This window comes from Heliangelus exortis, chromosome 17 (assembly GCF_036169615.1).
Source record: "Heliangelus exortis chromosome 17, bHelExo1.hap1, whole genome shotgun sequence".
NCBI lineage: Eukaryota > Metazoa > Chordata > Aves > Apodiformes > Trochilidae > Heliangelus > Heliangelus exortis.
The window spans coordinates 4,737,773-4,757,499 of record NC_092438.1 but is presented as its reverse complement, the minus strand read 5'-3'; the positions used below and the strand labels follow the sequence as shown (position 1 = coordinate 4,757,499).

At 34.6% G+C, this 19,727-nt stretch overlaps 1 protein-coding gene across 5 annotated transcripts in view; it reads left to right on the top strand.

Annotated features, from left to right (window-relative positions):
* PARN (poly(A)-specific ribonuclease) overlaps window positions 1–19,727 on the top strand; it is a 36,839-nt gene that overhangs the window by 4,374 nt on the left and 12,738 nt on the right. For 4 of the 5 annotated variants that reach the window (XM_071760851.1, XM_071760849.1, XM_071760847.1 and 1 more), the window contains exons 7-20: window positions 357–522; window positions 706–771; window positions 1,135–1,173; window positions 1,886–1,928; window positions 2,544–2,624; window positions 3,087–3,143; window positions 4,150–4,227; window positions 5,254–5,297; window positions 5,767–5,809; window positions 7,331–7,406; window positions 8,476–8,586; window positions 8,680–8,749; window positions 10,674–10,729; window positions 14,703–14,789. In XM_071760851.1, coding sequence (XP_071616952.1) covers window positions 357–522; window positions 706–771; window positions 1,135–1,173; window positions 1,886–1,928; window positions 2,544–2,624; window positions 3,087–3,143; window positions 4,150–4,227; window positions 5,254–5,297; window positions 5,767–5,809; window positions 7,331–7,406; window positions 8,476–8,586; window positions 8,680–8,749; window positions 10,674–10,729; window positions 14,703–14,789 — 1,017 coding nt within the window. Of the gene's footprint in view, window positions 1–356; window positions 523–705; window positions 772–1,134; window positions 1,174–1,885; window positions 1,929–2,543; window positions 2,625–3,086; window positions 3,144–4,149; window positions 4,228–5,253; window positions 5,298–5,766; window positions 5,810–7,308; window positions 7,407–8,475; window positions 8,587–8,679; window positions 8,750–10,673; window positions 10,730–14,702; window positions 14,790–19,727 lie in introns of all 5 variants that reach the window. The other variant, XM_071760846.1, reaches the window with a different exon arrangement.

Genomic DNA, 19,727 nt, shown 5'->3' with positions numbered 1-19,727 from the left:
AAATCATTTTATAGATTAAACAGAATAGTTACTAGTTGGAGAACAGAGTTAAAAGTGCCTGTTTATTTGTTTTTGCTGTTAAAATGATGCAGATAGCAAGGGAGATAAGTTTTAAATGTTTCTATCATTGTGATCTCCAGCTCTGCAGTTAGAGGGCAGACAAGGCATACACAGCTTTTAAAGTCCTGGTAGCAGTTAATCTGGCATGTGCTAGAAGGAAACCTGTATGGACACAGATAAAGAATGGGGTCTAGCAGAAATGTCTGAAAGGAAATGATATGTTTTGAGCCATCAGGGGTTTAATTTTGATGAGATTTTAAATGTGGGTTGGTTTTTCTGTTTGTTTTTGTTTAAAGGAATTCCATATTTAAATCAGGAAGAAGAAAGACAGTTAAGGGAACAATATGATGAAAAACGTTCTCAGGCCAATGGTGCAGCATCTCTGTCATATGTTTCTCCTAATGCCACAAAGTGTCCTGTAACAATTCCTGAAGATCAGAAAAAATTCATTGAGAAAGTAGTGTAAGTAAAATTGTTTAATATCCCCTAATGTTAAAACTAAGACATAAACAATACATTCATGTGTTGAAGCTGTTTTTATTAGTTCACATGTTGTGAAATAGTTCTCTTTTTTGGGGGGGAGAGATGTAAACGTTGTAAAAAGAAAACAGTAGATAGAGAAGAAAATTAATCTGTTTCTTCCAGGGATCAGATAGAAGACTTACTAAAGAATGAAGAAAATGAAACTTTGGAACTGGAGCCATGTACAGGGTCAGTTTCCAAAACTGAGTATCTTTTAAAAGTTATTTATTAGAATTATGGGAATTATAAGAAATAAAAATACTGTTACTTGGGTTAGTGGTATCTGTATTAAGTAATCATGACTATAGAATATTTGCTCACACAAATATATGTGGATATTACTGTACAGACTGGTGTAAATGCCATCACAGCTTGGCTACCAAATATCAGAATTCAGCAAAACCCTTCCAAGCCAGTAGGTTTTGATTGCAGTGATTTACATTTAAAAAAATATTCTACAAATGAACATGCAACAGGCTTCAAGTGACCATTATTAATTTGAAACACTTTTGTAAAAGGAATATTAGTAATGCAATTTTCTTTTGATTTTAGATTTCAAAGGAAATTAATTTATCAGACCTTGAGCTGGAAGTAAGTTACTTCTTACTGCCTTACTGTGTATTTTTAGTATTTCTGATAAGAAATCTGGGTAAGATCTGATCTACTTAACCTCAATGTTTTGAAGATAAATTGCATTAAATTGGTTTGTGATTCTTCAATTTTATATTTTAAAGCATAGCATTTGTTTTCTCATTCTTATCTACAATCTGTGAATAGAACAGCATAGCCTAGAATTATGTAACAAGTGCAATTTGACAGGTTTTTAGTGAACAGCTACTGCTAGCAGGAAGTGCAGAGTTGTTTTTAAATCCTGGAATCAGTGATGTATTAAAGGCATGCAGACATCAAAGAGTCCAACTAGTGGCTGCAAGGAAAGGAGAGCTGTTTCACCAATGTTTTGATTTTGGATTTCTTGAAAGCAGAGATTTTATATTGTGATGAAATATGTAGATTATGTTTACTTAATGTTACTAAAATAAGAGGATAGAGGTTCCACAGCAATAGGATGGGGAATGGCATAAGAAAATACAGTTTAGTGCTAGTTGCTATTAGGTAATGTAAGAAGGACAATTTAGCTATCCTATTCCATCAAATTTTCCACTCTTTTAAATAAAAATGGAACATTTAGTAGTTCTTGCACTGAAAATTTATAGTAGTAATGAAAAATGCAACTACCAAATTACTGTTGTGCTAAATGCCAAATAAAGCAACTTAAATTTACTTCTCATTGGTTTTGATGTAGGTATCCAAAAGGTATCCATGTTGAAACTCTGGAGTCAGATAAGGTAACTGGACATCTTACTGCCTCTAACATTTGTTCTATATAAAGGAAATGTATTTCTTCATTTTACCAACTCTCCTAGATTTTAGAACTGAGCTTTGTTAAGCAAAATGTGAAACGGAATACAGTGGACTAGTGTCTCAACATTAAATCTGACCAACATATGATGTGTAAGCACATATTTATGTGGCTTGGTATTGTTTTTTAAAAAAGATAGTAAAGGGTAATTTAACATGTAATGGATCTGATACTCAGTACTTGTGAACAGCAAATATGAGAGGAAAAATAGTGCTATCACATGTTATATCCTCACTTCCCAGCATAAATCTCTGCTTCAAAAAATACTTGAAAACCACTGCTTACAAGGAAATGCTGATAAACTTTCTTCAGAAGTAAAAAGTGGATTTAATAAAAGTTAGGTTTGGTGAATGAATCTAATACAGGTTTCTAAAGTAGGCTTTTGGGAGTCGGTGCTTACAATAGAAAGTCTTGTTGCCAAGTAACTGCTGCTGAGGTATGACTTAATTTTCTTTACAATGTAAATTTACAGAAACATGAAGTGGTCTTAAATATGAAATTCTCAGAGAAATTCCTCAAACTATACATTTTTTTATTTTAGAAGGAGAGATACATTGTTATTAGTAAGGTAAATGAAGAAGAGAGAAAAAGAAGAGAACAGCAGAAGCAAGCAAAAGAAGAGGTAAATAAATTCCATTTCATTAGTTGTTGTGAAAGAGGGAAGGGGAAAACCTACGACTTCAGTCAGCTATGCAAAATGGTGTGATAGGTTTTGATAGTATTTCCCTTTTGTTTGGCTGTGACTGTTTCTGAAATTGAACCTCCAAATTCTAGTCTAGAATTAGACTTTGCAGTGAAGCAGAAATTGCTGCAAGACACTCTACTTCTACTTAGGGCCAGGGTCACCACAATAGAATGTGACTTGGCTGACTTTGTAGTGAACTAGAGACAGATGTAAAACTGGAATTCTGTCAGCAACATCCTGCTTTGACCTGGTGTATCTTCCATATTTTGATGTTTCCTCTGTGGTCTGTTCTTGGCTATATCTGAGAGACTGAGCCACATTGGTGTGTCTGCCAGCTTGCAGGTACAGTTTTGCCATTTTGTATTTATGTTTTGCTAATGTCAGAATTCTTGCTTACAGGAAGAACTGAATGATGCAGTAGGGTTTTCCAGAGTCATTCATGCCATTGCTAATTCTGTAAGTTAACATGATTTTTAATGTACCTTGGTTGTAAGAAAAAAATAATTCATTCAAAGAAAGCATTCGATAAGATGAAATACAAGTTAAAGTGGCTTCTCTTTTTATGTCAGTGTTGCTTCATGCTTTATTGTTATTGAGTGTGGTAGATAAAGTGAGCTCTGAATGAGATAAAAACTGTGTGAGTGTGAAAGTCAGTGATAGCAATTTCTTAGGGCTCTTAGCAAGATTTGCCTAAATAAATAAGATTTGAGGGATTTTTTTCTGTGTCAAAGGGTTGTCGTTTTGTTGGTTTTTTTCTTTTCTGGCATTTAAAGGCTTAATCAGAAGAGATACTTCTCTCTTCTACTTACATATTAAAATACAGTTTTACGTCTGTCCCCTTCAGCCCAGTTATTTTCATTTAGCTGTTAACAGCCTGCTGTTCCAATAGGAAAATAAAGCATGCATATTATTTTCCTTAGCAAATGGAGAGTGGAGGGAGGCAGAAAAGGTTGTCGTGTCAATCCTAAGTTAGCTTTTAAGAAAATTCTTGTACATTTTCAAGAAAGAACTTTGTACAACATCTGGGAAAAGCCAGCTCATGCCACTCATAACTAATGTATAATACATAACTATATAACTATTGTATAATACAACACTAAAGAATATATTGTGAATTCTTGTACAAGTTGTAAATTAAAAGGTAGTGGACTGAGAAATCAATTTTAAATGGATTACATTTGGAAACTGAGTTGCAAGTATCTGTTCTGCATCTCCTGCTCTACTGCATTTCAAGCTTCTGCTGGAGGCTGTTGAAAAGTGGTTTGGGAGCACTCCTTTTAGTAGCTGCTATTCTGAGAGAATGGAGAAGTCTGTGGGGCAGGTAGAGAGCAAATGGGGAGGTTTGACTTGTATTTGTACGCAGCTGCCCTCAATTAGCACCTGGGGTGGATGCTTTTCACATGTGTCCTTTGCCATGACTAGGATCAGAAATATAACAAACATTTAATATTCTTTTCCACAGGGCAAGCTTGTTATTGGCCACAATATGCTACTGGATGTTATGCATACCATACACCAGTTCTGTTGTCCCCTGCCTGATGTAAGTGATCCTCTGAGCATTCAGATGATTAAATAAATGCCTACGTGTATTTGTCTTTAGTCTTATTTCCAAACTTTCTGGTGAAGGATGAATGTGACAATCTATTAAGCACAACAGAGAAGTATTTGAAAAAGAAAGCTGTTACTTCTGGGTTACTGCATTGTTTTCTTAAATCTTCATGTAGAAAAGCTTAGTTGGATCAAATTGTTCTCCTTTCCATTTTTAATGTTCAAATTAAATGTTTAAGTAGCATTTTGTTTCTGCCCATATTTGTTAGCCCTTCAGAAACTGCTTGTAATGGCAGTAAATTTAACTGTTTGGAACACTGTTTTAGAGTTTCAGAATTATTATGTGGCATTTCCCCTCCTGTGTTTTTGTTACAAAAAGTATATTAAAAAAATGTATTTTCATAAAATATAGTCCGATTAATAGAGTGCTAAGAAATAGGCCAGTAACAGCTCATGACTGCAATAGTCTTAACAATTAAGGTAAACTAAGCAATGTTTTATCACTGAGGGCACTGAAGAAGCCAAAGGTCTCATGGGAAGTGTGGCCCACGTGATGGTTTTATTTCCTGCAGTCCTCCAAGCCTTGTGGATATTATGAGAAAAGTTTTGGACCTATTTGGATCATGTTAGAATATAAACAGTTATCAGTATGCAGTCAACTGACCATCTGGAGTGACTGCCTGTATTCCATTGGCATATTAAATGCTGGGAACATTAAATAAAACTGTTAACACAGCTGAATTAGAGGTAGTCTAGGGTAGGGTATTGGAGGTGAGAGAACATCTCATGAATAGCAGACAAATAAGAAATAATTAGTCTGTAGTTCTTATGTAATTGCAAATGGTATTCATGGTAATGAAATACCACTGACACATCTCTTGTGAGGTGAGAACTCAGTCAGTGTACCTTAATTTCAGAAGCTGATTGGATAAATGTAATAACTACTGCTATCTGCTATCCTGAGATGGATAAACAATTAACTTATTTGGATCTTATTTTTGTTTTAATGTTAAATTAGGACCTAAGTGAGTTCAAGGAAGTAACATCATGTGTATTTCCTCGGTAAGTTCTTAGATCAAAATCTTAACTGCTTTAGTAAGATGGTACTGTTTACCCTAGCCCTGCAACCTTTTACTGGAAGTAAAATTGGGAACAAGTTTAAAAACAATTCATCTACATATTCTGTAGCATTTCATTTTCAGAAGACCAGGACTATTGTTCTGCTTCTTGGCAGAAGATGCATCTTTGCTACCCTCTTGTTTTTGGCATGATGTTTGGTGTTTTGAATCAGTACTACATGTGGAACAAAATTTATTTGCTACTTTTTGTTTGCATCTCTTGGTATTGCTTAGTTGCTGTTCTTTTTCATGCTGAGCAAAGCTGAGAAATGTTTTGGCTGCTCTAAGATCAGAGAGTAATTTTTTAGTGTGACAGTGCTGTTTCCCAGCTAATACACCAAAACATTTTTGAGCATTTGGCAAAATGGACGTTCTCCCATTTCAACTTATTTAGCTTTTAACTTTGTTTCTAGGCTATTGGATACTAAACTGATGGCAAGTACACAACCTTTTAAGGTAAATTAATGGAATATTATAGATTGATTTGAAGTGGCAAGTTTGCATTAAGTATGTATTGAATGTAATGATTTTTCTAAAGAAAAGAATGTCTAATGGTGTTTTCTGTGATGGTCCTTCTTTGCAAAAGAATGATTTTTCTTAATCCCTTATCTAAACTTAGAAGATTTTTAGAATACAAATTTTTACTTTTTTACTAGTGACTTTTGTGTTTGTTGCATTTCTAAGGTGTCTTAGCAGCTTTGTATTCCAAAATACGTACAATTTTTGGTACTTAAAAATATGATGAGTAGATTTATGTCTTTTAAATTTAAACAAGATTGCATGTCTTCTCAGGAGGAAGAAAAAAAAAATGAGCACATAGTACTTGAGAGCTGCCTGAATACTCAAAGCTTTAGAATAGTGTGAATGCTGACATATTTGTCTAGAAAAAGATGACTGAACATCATCATTAGGGTCTGTTGTGGCCTGCTGGTCATACTCTCTTGCCTTCCAGTGGGCCTTTGGAATGATTGAATTAATTGCTGCTTCATCAGCATGGTTTTTTATCTTTCTACATATCTTTTCAACTTTAGAGCACTGCATAAAGGAAAATCTTAACATGTACCTGGTATATATTTTCAGGTTTGTCTTGCTACTGTAGTAAGAATGGAAGTGTTTTGTTTTCTGAAAACTAATCCTGTATAAGCTTTATGTTTGGTACAGTTATGTTGATACTTGTAATTTTAACAGTTAATGGTTGGGTTTTAAGCTATTGTTATTGATTAGGTGGTTGTTGTTGGTAGCTGTAAACAGCTATCTTCATTTAGACCCAAAGGAAATTTGGTCCTTAAAAAATTCAGGCAACCTTAAGAGAGCTTGTGATATTGTTTTGTTTTCTCTTGCTGCTGATTCAGCATGTTTTTTCCATTGTACTGATTGGCAAAGTATATTCAATTAAGGACTTCCAAGAAGTTTAAGGAAATTATTAATCTGTTTATGGTTTTGTGATGTTTTATATGGGCAACTATTGATTCAATATTGCAGTTCAGCTAAGCTGAAGTGTAGGAACAGCTTTCTAATTGTCAGTCTTCTTTCACTGTCCTTATATTACTTTAAATCAGCAGTATTTAACTTTTAGAAGTATTCAAGAATTCCCATCCAAAGCACACTTCAGTACTCACCTTTAACCATTATGATCAATATTTAGGATATTTTATCATGCTGTTTGTGCTGCCTTTTCCCCTGCCACATGTATCATGCACTGTACTAGCTTTAATAAGAAAAATTACTTTGGTGTAATTCATCATCAAGAATTCTGAGAAGTATTAGTAAATGCTTGTGAGTCATCTTGTAGGTGAGGCAAGGTAACTTTTAAAAACTTGTCTTGGCAGACTTCTCAGGTGTGTTTGAAATGAGGCTACAAATAAATATTTGGAGAACACAAGGTGGCAGCAGTAAATACTCATTTAATCCTCTTTGTTTTCAGTTTCCAGAGAAAATGTGCTTGTCATTGGAAGTTTATGGTGTCTTTTCTTGCAGGAGATAATTAATAATACATCCCTTGCAGAACTGGAAAAGCGTTTAAAAGAGGCTCCATTCAGCCCACCTAAAGTTGGTAAGGATGTATAAAAATTTCAGAAATGTTTTTCCTTTTTCACAGGGAAGGTGTTTTGATTATTTTTGTTATTGGTCTGAAACATAAATCCTGCTTTTTATACTTGGTTTTCTTTATGAAAGCAACTTTAAATGCAGGCAATGTACGTAGAGTGCAGTTGTATTTAGCAATATTAGTGGATGTCAGTAGGAATCCTTCCACTTGATTTAATTTAAAAGCTTAGTGGATGTTTTCAGCTTTACCTGATGTATCTTAATGTTGTCTGAATCTCGGACAACTTCACTTTAAAATAAGTATTTCAAGGCCTTATCTGAAAAAAAGGCCTGATGTTTTCCCACTATAATTTTTACAAAAACTTTTGATTCCATTCTCTTTTTTCAAAATGCAGCAAGTATATATAGTTATGTGTTTCCATTGTATAAATAATGCAAGTATTTTTGTATCACTGTGTGGGTATTTTTCATCATTGTTTTAACTTGTTCTGCTAGGTTGAATGCAGTAAATTAAATGGAATTACAGAGTTGCATTTTCAGTCTGTACGTTCGTGTAGAGGTCATTCTGGCTCATTAAACAGTTAATTTTCTTATAATTCTTATAATTCTTCTGGTCCTATCCTCAGTATAATTTCAGAGGAAGATGAGCCACCTTTTAGAGGTAGAAAAGCTAGCTGCAGAGGTGAAATAACTTTGATGTTGGGACGGGGGGAAATATTAAATTATAAAGAAAAAAGTGCCATATGCACATATTTCTCTGTTACTGACTTGGGATCTTTCAGACACTTCAGAGAAGTGCCTATAAAGGTTTCCACCTTCAGAGGTGATTCAAGGGGTACTTCTCAGGGCCTTCTCATAAAGACCAAGCATGATTGTCAATAAAGGTGTCAGTGAAGACATCCTTTAATCACTTAGTTCCATCTTCATCATTTAATACCTTTCTGAATCTTCAGTGATTCTGAAAATCTTATAAACTTACCTGAATGATGTTGCACTCTGACAAAATAAGTGCCTGGCCAGGCATACAGGGCTGCCTTTAACTTCTGTGGTAACCTTTACAAATTATTTCTTCTCAGAAAGCGCAGAAGGGTTTCCAAGTTACGATACAGCTTCCGAACAGCTACACGAAGCAGGATATGATGCCTACATCACTGGACTGTGCTTTATCTCCATGGCTAATTTCTTGGGTACCTATATGTATAGTATATTTTAAACTTTTTTTTTTTTTTAGTGCTGTCTGTATTTGCTTATACATACTGAATTTCTCCTTCATTCATCAGGTTCATTCCTCAGTCCTCCAAAAACACATGTGTCTGCTAGATCAAAACTCATTGAACCTTTTTTTAACAAGTAAGTATTTGTATTAAAAGGCCTGTTAAAACAGTGAAATGTAAAACTAGCCTTAGAATATATATCTGTAGCTTCAGAATGAGTGGGTAACTGTATTGTTGGTTTTGTTTGTTTGTTTGTTACACTTCAGTCAGTATTGTTTCAGTTCAGTTTGGCTTTCTGGTTCACACTAACAGTGCTGCAGAGAGGACAGAATTTGTCAAGAAAATACCTTTTCTTTTGAAGAGAATGGTTTACTTTCTGCTGACCTGTAAAAGGAGACTTGGAAGAATACCTGCACTACTTTAATAGCCATGTCCATCCAGTGTCGAGAATATGTTTAAAATTTAGAAAATTATTTCTGGAGTAAGCTTTGGGAGTGGCGGGACTGAAGAAAAATTGGGCACGTGTTCTTTGCTTTGATGCACTGCCAGAAACTGGTGATAGTTAAAACTGAGAATGCTAAGCAGTTTGGAAGAACTTAAATATCCCTGCTGTCCAAATAATACAAATTATTACTGTTATCAGGTAAGGCATTTTTAGGAAGGCACAGTAGACCATATATATGATTAGTTTATGGACTAATGCTATGATCAGTATTGTGCTTTTGAAATGGATTTTCATGCAAATTACTTGAACAAATGGAAGTAAGAATTGAGAAATCTAGAATTATTTATGTATTGTACTTGATTCTTTGCCTTTTTAATCTGTAGATTCTACCATGTGGATCTTCTGAAGAGAGTATAACCTGTCACATAAAGGGGAAGGGGTTGAAAAAGCTGCTAGTGCATTAGTCTGTCTGTTTATATAAATTCAAGAGAAACTCCATCCTTTCAAACCCTTGGAGTTGGAAAAATGTAATTATTTTAGCTTTAAATGGCCCAGACAAATGAGGAAATAATTGTGATCCATAGCTTTCAGCTTTCATTGATTTGTAAGAGCAGTTAGGTGATTTGCTTGACACTGAAAACTGAGGCAGTAACTCCATGTATTCTGGCAGACACTATAAGTTACATTATACTTCCATAGGTTGAATATGGACCCACAGTAACTGCTTAATTTGAATGGGAAGGTGATGATAGAAGCAATCAGTTAAATTTTCTATTAAGATAGGATTTATCACAGGGTTGTTTTCAGTAACATCAGGACACACACATGCCAACTAGTTAATAAATGGCAATTGAAAAGGTTATTTTTTCCATCAATAATCAAATTGCTTTTAGTTCATCCTAGAGATGCATATCTGCAACAAGTGCAAATTTTAACTTCTAAAACTCTCACAATAATATGTTAAATCTAAATTTTTATTTAAATTTAATTTTTTTTTCTTTATCCTGAGTATGTATAGTCAAGACAAGTTTTCAGCTGCATTCCAGTAGACTTTCCAGTTTTACAAGTAACTGTAAGGACATAATATTCAAACTCTTAAAAACTGAGTGCGTTATGATACAAAGAATCTCCAGGGAATTACAGTTAGTCTCCACACTCCTTTTATCAGCTGTTCATATCAGTTATTACTCAGCTGAACACTGTGACTGTAATGTGATAAGCATTACAGCTTTTTGAATTTATGATAGAGAAGTTACTTATTTTAGCTGTCAAGTGAACACAATATTTAGCAAATGTTTTGTAACAGAAGGTGGCATCTATACCTGTGACAGGGTATTATGCTACTTATTTTGGAAAGAAACAGTTTTCAGGGCTGATGATGAACTTTTATTGAAAACTTTTCTTGAATGTTTTGAGAAACTCTTCAGTTACATTTTAAAGGGCAAGAGACTCATCCTGGTTATCTCCACTGAAGTGTCGTGATGCCTCTGGAAGATCTAGGTTGTCTAAAGCATAGTTATTAATTCTGCTTCCTCAGAAGCATTGTCTAGAAAACTAAAAAATAAAGGTTTTTTAGGCAGAACTTTGCTAATGGTTCTTTTCCATTTTGCTTCAGGCTATTTCTTATGAGAGTAATGGACATACCATATCTCAATTTGGAAGGACCAGACTGTAAGTAGCTTAATCCATTACTACCATTCTGACAAATTTCCTGGAGGAGGAAGTGTAAAGATTAATTACTGTATATCTGAAGCATGGGACATCATGCAGTTAACACCTAAACTTGTGTTTTGGTTATCAAGCACTTAACAAACGATCAAAAAGTCTCCCCCCCCCCCTTTTTTTTTTTTTTTTTTTTTTAATGAAATAGTAAAACTGTAAGTCCTTCAACTTTGAGGAGAGAATTTGCATTGTGAAAGAGACTGACTAGAATGGAGTAAACTATAGTAACTAAATGTAGCAGAATTTTACCCTAACAGCTTTATGGTTATTTTGTGTCACTGTTCCTACCTACCATGCAACATAAAAAGTGGGGTTTTGACACTTTCCCCTTTTCCTCAGTAAGCACAGGATGAAAACTAGTGAATAGCAAACAGTTCTGAAAATCTTTTGCTAATTTTCTTCACAATTTGCATGCAGCATGTTTCTTAACCTTTACTTGACTTCAGTCACGATGTCAGAGTTATTTTGCCACATGAGATTATGACTGCATAAATGGAAAAATATTACTTTAAACATTTTTACATTTCAAATTACTCCAGGTTACAAACTTGAGACTGTAATAAGTTGCTAATACATTTACATGAAAACAATTTTACTAATATAACGGTCCTTACTGTTAGGACATGTTACAGTATGAGGGAGAAAACTGGATGAGTGTTACTACTAATGTCTTGGCTTAAAAAGATGTGAAGCCCAGGAAGTCAGTCTAGTCCTTGAGTAAATAAAAGTTTTAGTTTATACTATGAAGTCAGATAAAGAAATGTCTTAAACATCAATCTGTAAGGAATATTGATGTGAAAACATTTTCTACTCCACACACTGGAAAGCTCAGCCTCGAGGATGAGCCATTATTAGATGTTAGTTTAGTAGTAAAAGAATGCAGTTCTAAAAAGATGGAAGTAGCCACTGAAGAGGAAAATAGGTGCTGTAAGGGCATATATTCAATTTTGAAATGCAGCTAGGTGATCAGATCACTGAGCTCTGGCTCCGCAGGTCTATTGGAATGGTTATCTAATTATGTTGTATACTTCTTTCTCCAACTGTTTGATAATTGAATGAAAGAATGGGCAAATACTTGGGGTCATTGAGAGAATGCCAGAGCTGCTAAGCTGTAAAGATGCTACATACACTTGCTAGCCAACTTACAGGATTGCTATGGTACTGTGCCAGGAAGAGGTGCCAAAAAAGAGTCTGCTTCTGAAAGTCTGTCTTTTTTATCTGAAAGCCACTCCTGTAGAACAGACTGATGCAGATGCTGCAGAAGAATCTGAACCAGTGAGATTAAGCTTCAAAATGGAAAGAACATCTCAAGTGGCATGTTTGGCTGGCTGCTGTAGAAATTTCAATACTGAGATTTAAATGCCACTGTAAAATGAGAAAGCTCTCTGGTTGGTTTGCTGTAGGGGCATTTTTGCAGAGAAATAAAGCCAGTTTGTTTGTCCTGTCCTGCTGCAGCAGGTTTGTGCAATTTTTGCAAAACTAATGGAGCTTGGTAACATATGCCAGGATTACTAGTAATGAATATGTTCTCTTTAAGTTACTGTGTATTTAAAACTTTTTTTAAAAGAATGAAGTTGCTGCTCAAAGTAACTGCAAAGTAGAACGTAGAAATTCTTACATGAGAATTCACCTGAGTAGGTAGGAGGTATAGAGGTTTAACAGAGCATTTCAAAGTGAACTTAGGAATATACTGATACTATAGGATAGGAGTAGTTTCTTTAATCAAATGGAAAAAGCTGTTTTAACATCTGAAACAAGTTCAGTTTTTTAGTACTGGATCACAGTTACTTAAACCTTTGAATTGCTGGCTGTTCAATGGACTATACAGCAATGAACTGGTCTGCATTGGCTTGTTAACACAGCTTAGGGGGTTTTGGTGTTTGGCTTGTACAGTGCCAAAAAAGCCCCAGCGTTCTTTACTTATGTGGAACAGAACAGATTGTCAAAACAAAACTTAGAAAACTTATTTTCCCATTACGTCATTAACTATTCAGTATTTCAGTTATGGAATGCTCACTTGTGATTATTTTTACTTTTGGTATCTGCATAATGGTGCTTTTGTGAAGACTTTTTTTCACTATTTTAAGGCTGCTATTGAATTTATGCTGCAATTTCTTCCTCTAGAAGATGGAAGCATTTTGGAAATCTCTCTCCTATTTTAATGACATGTTTTGATTAGGAACTTGAGTTTTAAAGGCCTCTAAGTAACTGCTGTGTTCTGTTAAGCTTATGCAAGATGTTAAATTATTTGGGAACAACTCTTAGCAGAGGGGAAAAGGCTTAGAACCAAAGCACATAAAAATCTGTCCTATATACTCAGGGAACACTGTAGCTGTGTTGTTGTTCTAGTTACACCTAGAAAGGTACATGCTTTATAATATAAAGCACATGGCAAGCTGAGGACACTGCCATTTACTGTGAATAGGAGTTATAACTAAATTGTAGTAGTTGCTAATGCTTAGCTGTATTTGTGAAATCAAGAATGCACAAGGCTTTCATTAGAAAACAATGCAAAGCTGCATCTTCACCAAATGTGTCAAGGCTTGCCCGTGTATAATGGGGTCAAGTAGACATGAAAGTGAGATACAGCAATAACAAGTGCTTTTTGACTCTTGTCCTCCATGAATCCACCTGGAAAAAGCTCTCCTCTTAATGCTGAAAGCTAAGGAGATTAGAAACTAGAAAAGTTTGTATGAAAAAGAATTCAGAGGGGCACTTCACAAAGATGAAAGACAGTTCCTTTGTCTGCATACACAAAGAAGAGAGAAGCTCTTCCTGAGAGTGTTTCCATATGGTGAAGTTAAAATCTGACCAGATAAAGCTGTGTATAGTTTGCCCTTGTGGAACCTTTAAAAATCTGGAGCGGCAAATTAAGTAGTGAAATTCTCCATGTTATTGGTTCAGCCTCTGTCTCACATCAGAAGTAAAATGACCAGGGAAGCCTAAAAACATAAAGCTCAATAAATTATTTGAAAATAGTTTCATATTAAGATTGAAAATTTTTCAACCTAAACATACTGTATTCCACTTCTTTTTAAAATAGAAGAGGAATTCATGGGTTCTGAAAGCTCAAGTGTCAAGTGAAAGGAAATTAAATCATGTGTATGTTGTGGTCATTTCTTAGGTAGAAATGATCTTTGAGTAAGGTCAAACATCTGTCTTGTTTAGTAGACTGCTCCTGATGATTGCCAAAACCAGATGTGTAGGGGGAAGTGTGTGAAAGTAAGGCAGGTGTTTAGTGGTAATTCTTGCTGTACTCTTACCTCATCTGGTAGATCATCTTGGATTCCCAAACTCACAAATCTTGATGTAACTTTCAGTGTACACCTAATATGTCTTTTGCACTTCTTCTTTAGATGTTTGCCTCCATATGCTCTTTTTTTCCATGTAGTTTTATTTAAAAAAAAAAAAAAAAGAAAAGAATAAAAAATCTATCAGCGTGTGTATTCTAGCTTGTACCTGCTGTTATGTGAAAACTGAATTGAAATTGTTTTACAGTAAGTTTTTTTTATTGACAGAAGAATGGCAACATTGAATTATTGCTAAGAATTTTTTATAGCTAGAGCTGGACCATAAAGAGGCTGTTGATTTTTTTTCTTCTGTCCTTGAACTTGGTGCAAAGGATGTGAGGGGCTGGCTAGATTTGTAGGCATTTCCCACTGCATGTAATGCTTTTACAATTTCTTGCACACATAGTGCAAGCTAATAGGGTATCACATGTATTTCATGTATAATTGCAGGCACCTTTTTATTGCTGACTGATGTAGTTTAGTGGATCTTTGCCTTTTTTCCTTTTAAAAAAAAGGAAGAAAGTAAAATAGGAAATGTTACATGACCATATTGTTTGTTTGTTTTTTTTTAAGGATATTCTAACAAAAATAATAGTGGCTCTTATTGTAACAATTTTTTTTTTCTTTCACAGTGCAGCCAAAACGAGATCATGTTCTTCATGTTACTTTTCCCAAAGAGTGGAAGACTAGTGACCTTTACCAGCTTTTCAGTGCCTTTGGTGAGTGATGTAGTCTGTCGTTTTTTATACTTTTTTTTTTTTTTCTGTCATTCTCATTAGAAAGTAGCTCTGGCATTGTTTGTTGTTTTTAATCCGTGGGTCCAGATTTACTTCTATTATAGGTAAAGATGAATTGCTAAAGATGAATTTTTGAGTTGTCCTGTGGACTTTCTTTGTAATTACATGTTGAAACTGTCTACCCTGATGAACTGCTTTTTAATCTTCTCCTGTGGTGCTCTTTGAATATTGTGGACCTTTGATCCTTTTATGTATAGGCTCTCCTGAGAGGAGGTAAGAGTTTAAATAGGTGGGTAAAGGGAATGGGGATTGTTGTGAAAGGCAGATCAAAGTTTTAGAAGTAAGTTCCATCCTGCAGTCACCTTAAAGCCAGACACCAACTTTTGTGAGTCTAGGCAAGCATACAAGCTTCAGAAATAGCCAATTAGGTTTCAAGATTGTGAACAACATCCAAGTCAGAAGAAACAACAAAAAAGCTGTCTGATAACTGGAGAGTAGTAGCTCTGTTGATCCTCTCCTAGGTGTTAGTACATAATGAAAGGATATGAAGATCCTAATCAGTTGACAGTGATCTACTGCTGCTTAACTCTTGCAGCAGAAAACAGTGGTTATAATCTTTATATCCCTCAATCAGAAAAAGATATTCCATTCAGCCCTAGGCTGGCTGTTACTACAGATTGACTTCTCATTTCTTATTGCTGCATAAAGTAAGGATTCAAAAGAGAGCTTTCGGGCTTGTAAATAATTGTAAATTATTTTTCTGGGATTTTTTTTTTTCTTTTTCTGTTTTTCCTAAAGAAGAGTTAACTTGGACATTGTTTCCGTAGACTTTTAAAGACTCAGTCGTATAATGATTTCGTATTTTATCAACTCCTCCCCTTCAGCGTTGGTGTGAAACGCAAGTACAGATCAGTACCGCCAGGGGTCAGAGTCGCACATCGCAAAGTACTATGCAATTTTCACATTCTCATTTCTCTCACTTCTCCAGATTGCAGAGCTGAATGTTTTCGTACCAGGATTTAAAAACTTATGGTATTGGATAGTACTTAATCTATACTTTGTTTTAGGTCTCGTTGCCATAGTGCAGAAAATACCTTCCAAAATACTAGGAGAAACAATGCTTTTTCAGTTGTAGATGGACATACAGAAAGTGGCTCAATGTGAAGCTAAGTGATTTGCCAAAAGTAAAAAAAAATACAACAGTAACAGACATGAATTATCTCAATTTGTTACAACAGTTAAACAAAACTGTTTAAACAAAATTCAATTTTTAAACAATATTCAACCCTTACCTGGATTAAAAATCAGTTGTTAAAATGAATAGCAATACTAATCTGACTTTATAGAAAAAATACTTTATATATTTAAATATTATATGCAATATAATATTTATAATATAAATATTTATAGAAAAAATATTATATAAGCTTGAGCTGGTGCAAGCTAATACATAGGTGACTTTTAAGTGACTCTTAGGTACACGTTTGAGACTCCTGTACAAGTTCCATACACTGTGGCACTTGTAAAATGTCTCTTTTAAGAGAGAACAGTCTAGTTAAAGGGGAACTTCTAGTACACAGTACAGATACTGAGTATTCATCTGAATTCATGATTATATATACATGTGAGCTTTGAGTTGATTTTATGGTTTGTGAAGGTTTTTTTGGCTGTAGGGTTTGTTTTGGTTTGTTGTGGTTTTTTGTTTAGTTCTGTGGTTTTTGTTTGTTTGTTGCTTGTTTTGGTTTTGAGGGGTTTTAAAAAATTTTAATCCTATTTTTTTCAATGCATTTCTGGCCTCTCCTCCTCCTTATTATGCCAGCGTGTCTTTCAGCTGTTACTGCTTTTTTTGTACCACCTTCCTTTGAGGAAGGTGGAAGCTCTGTTAACCCTTCTCAATTTTTAACCAGGAAAATGTTGGTTTGGTTTAGTACATGCTTCAATCTTTGCTTTTAGAACAAAAGCTTCAGCTGTTTCTTTTGTCTGATGAAGCCAGTGTCCAGAAATTGTTAGGAATTCTGTCATGGTGTCAATATGGTCAATTTTTTTTTTTTTTTTAATTGTAAGTAAATGAAATATTAACTTTTTTTGTTAAATGAAGGTCTGTAATGGTGCCTAGTACCTACTGTAAGGGTTTAATTGCCACTAACAGCTGTGTAGGATAAGTACAGGAACTTTTACCCAAGTAAAAGAACTTTGCTGCCTTCTAGCAGTCTGTAACTTAGGGACTTAGGAGCTAGTGGTTACACTTGAAACTTTTAGTTTGAGCCTTCTGCAGCTTCCTGTAAGTCTAAAATCATTCATCATCCCATATATATTCTTGGCATACACAGCACTGGTGGTAGTTCCCTAACTGCAATTAAGCAGTATGTGAAAAATTCTTTTGATTTTAAGACTACTGTATATTTTATTATGTCCCTTAGTTGTTTTTAGAATTTGCTTTTGAAGTGCAAGTCCTAGTTTACTTAGTCTTTATATGGAAACCTTTCCCTACCTTTGGCCATTGTGGTATAAATACTGAAGGAATACTGTTAGAATGACATGGTCCATCAGTGTAATTTTATTTTGTGGATTTTAATGTTGTTTGTGTTTATACAGAGAGAACTTTGAAATTTATTTATAGGAAAAAAAACATTACTTTGTGCCTTAATCTCAGAAGCAACAGATGAGATATTAATCTACTTCTGTTTGCGTGAAGATTTGTTATTTCACTGGATAATTCTTTACTTGATGTTACCCCTTTTTTTTTAGCAAGGAACATTGACATTGCATGTAGTAGTAAATAGACAAGAGGTCATATACACTACCAATGGTGTTCTTCAAAGTATTGAAGATGTGATCTATTCTAGACGTGTAGAGAAACAAATATGTTTTATTTTTCTAGAGCTGGCATTCTGTTACATTGCTGTATGTGGTTTATTTGGATTAGCCTTGCAGTAAGCTGGCACTCAGCTGTTGATTGCTAAATAGTGTACTTCAAATGCAGATACGTTTGTTTTTCAGATATTTACTGCCCTTTCACCATACTTTTGAAATGCACAATGTTTACTTAATCCTTAGCAATGTTGCTGAATGATCTAATTTATTTGTGTGTCTCAGATTCTTAATAATAATGAAATGTGACATAGTCTGCAAAGAATATTTTAAGCATGGAGAATTGCATAAGAGCATTTGTTGCATTTCTTTTCAGATTACAGCTCACTGTAAACTAATGTTTTACTAGTTCTTAAAATCATGAATTTAAATTGTATCAATCTGAGTATACAGGCAGCATCTGTTATGAGGTATCAAAACCCTTAATTACCTAAAATACCAAGGTTTTAGAGCACAGCAGCCTTTCAGTAGCAGTGAATAAGTCCTCTGATACTGAAATGATGTGCTGTCAATAGGTTTGATTTTATTTTTAGTTGATACTTAGTGAAAATATGGACACTGAAGTGAACTATTTGAGCAGTAGCTGAACTTCGGGTAATTCCTCTTTGATATTTTATGCTAAGGGCACAAATGCAAGACATTTAGGATAATTTTTCTTTCTGATCTTTCTTTTGGTTTCAAGGTAGAAGTGGAATGACAATTGTATGCTTAGGAAAGGGACAGAATCTGGACAGCTCACCCATGTTAAAGAATTATAGGAGAGTACGGTCTTAGATTTCTCATATCATGAACAGTGCAAGTTTTGCAGTAATTTCTAATACTTAAAGGAAGCTCACTGTTGGAATCCTACCAAATGCACTACAAAGTGTTTAAGGAAATTATAACATTTGACTTCTAGGTGTAGGCTCCTCTTAATAGGAGCCCTAGTTCTCAAGTATACGGAAATGTAAGAAACCTTACTGAATTAATTATGGTTTTGGCAATAATCAAAATTATTTTAAGTCCTAAATAGCTGACTACTGAAATATATAGCATGCAAGCTAAATCTAAGTAAGCTTATATTTTTTATGATTAGAAAAACTTTTTATTATCTGGCTGGATTTCAGAAGAGACTTCTGTAACCTTGTAACCTGCAGGCTAAATTAGATTAAACAACTGAAAATAAAATGCTTTTTAAGACACTTTGCATCATTTTTTTTAACTTTGTGGTGTCTGAAGGCTAAATGGTGGTGTAACATCATATGTAACTTTATTTCCTAGCCTACCTAAAAGAAATGGCACCTATTTTCAATATCTAAATTGTACTTAACAATAGACCATTTGGATGAGGACAGCAGATGGAAATGGATTTCAGGCTATAAAAAGACTTTGTCTCTGGAATGGAAATCCTTTCTTCTGCTTCTGCTCAATTATGAAGTCTTTTAGTGCTAATGTGACATTTTAAGCTATTCACATAGAAAATGCACTAACTGCTTGATGAATGGAGAGACTTATTTCCACTTACTGTTCTGTTGTAACAATTTCCAAATGAGGTCTGTGATTTTGTGCATTTGTCCATATTTACTCAAGTTAAGTTTTCATTGCACATTGAGGAAATGGTGTATAGTGGGATCCAAGCAAACTGGTGTTTGAAGATCTGGTGTGTTGCAATGACTGGAGTTCTTCACTTTTGTGAGCCATGCCCCACTCTAATGCAGTTTCTTATCTTTGGTGTCTGTACTAAAAGAACAGTGGGTGGTAACTGGAGATGGTGGTAACTGGTCTATGCTGTGTCTGTGGGAAAGGCTGCAGTTCTGAAGGATGGATAGGGTTGGATTAGAGCTAGGGTTTATCCAGTACAGACCTGGAACTTTCCAGAAAAAAAATTGCTTCAATTTTTATTATAGAATGCTATAGAACAGATGAAGAGAGGATTGAAAAAAAATTAAGATTATTTGAATTGTTACAAGATTTATTTAAAAAACAAAGCAAAACCAACCATGAAGAAGCAGAATACTCCTTTGGGGACAAAAAAGGTATTAGACATGCCTCTTTCCTCCTGATCCTTAC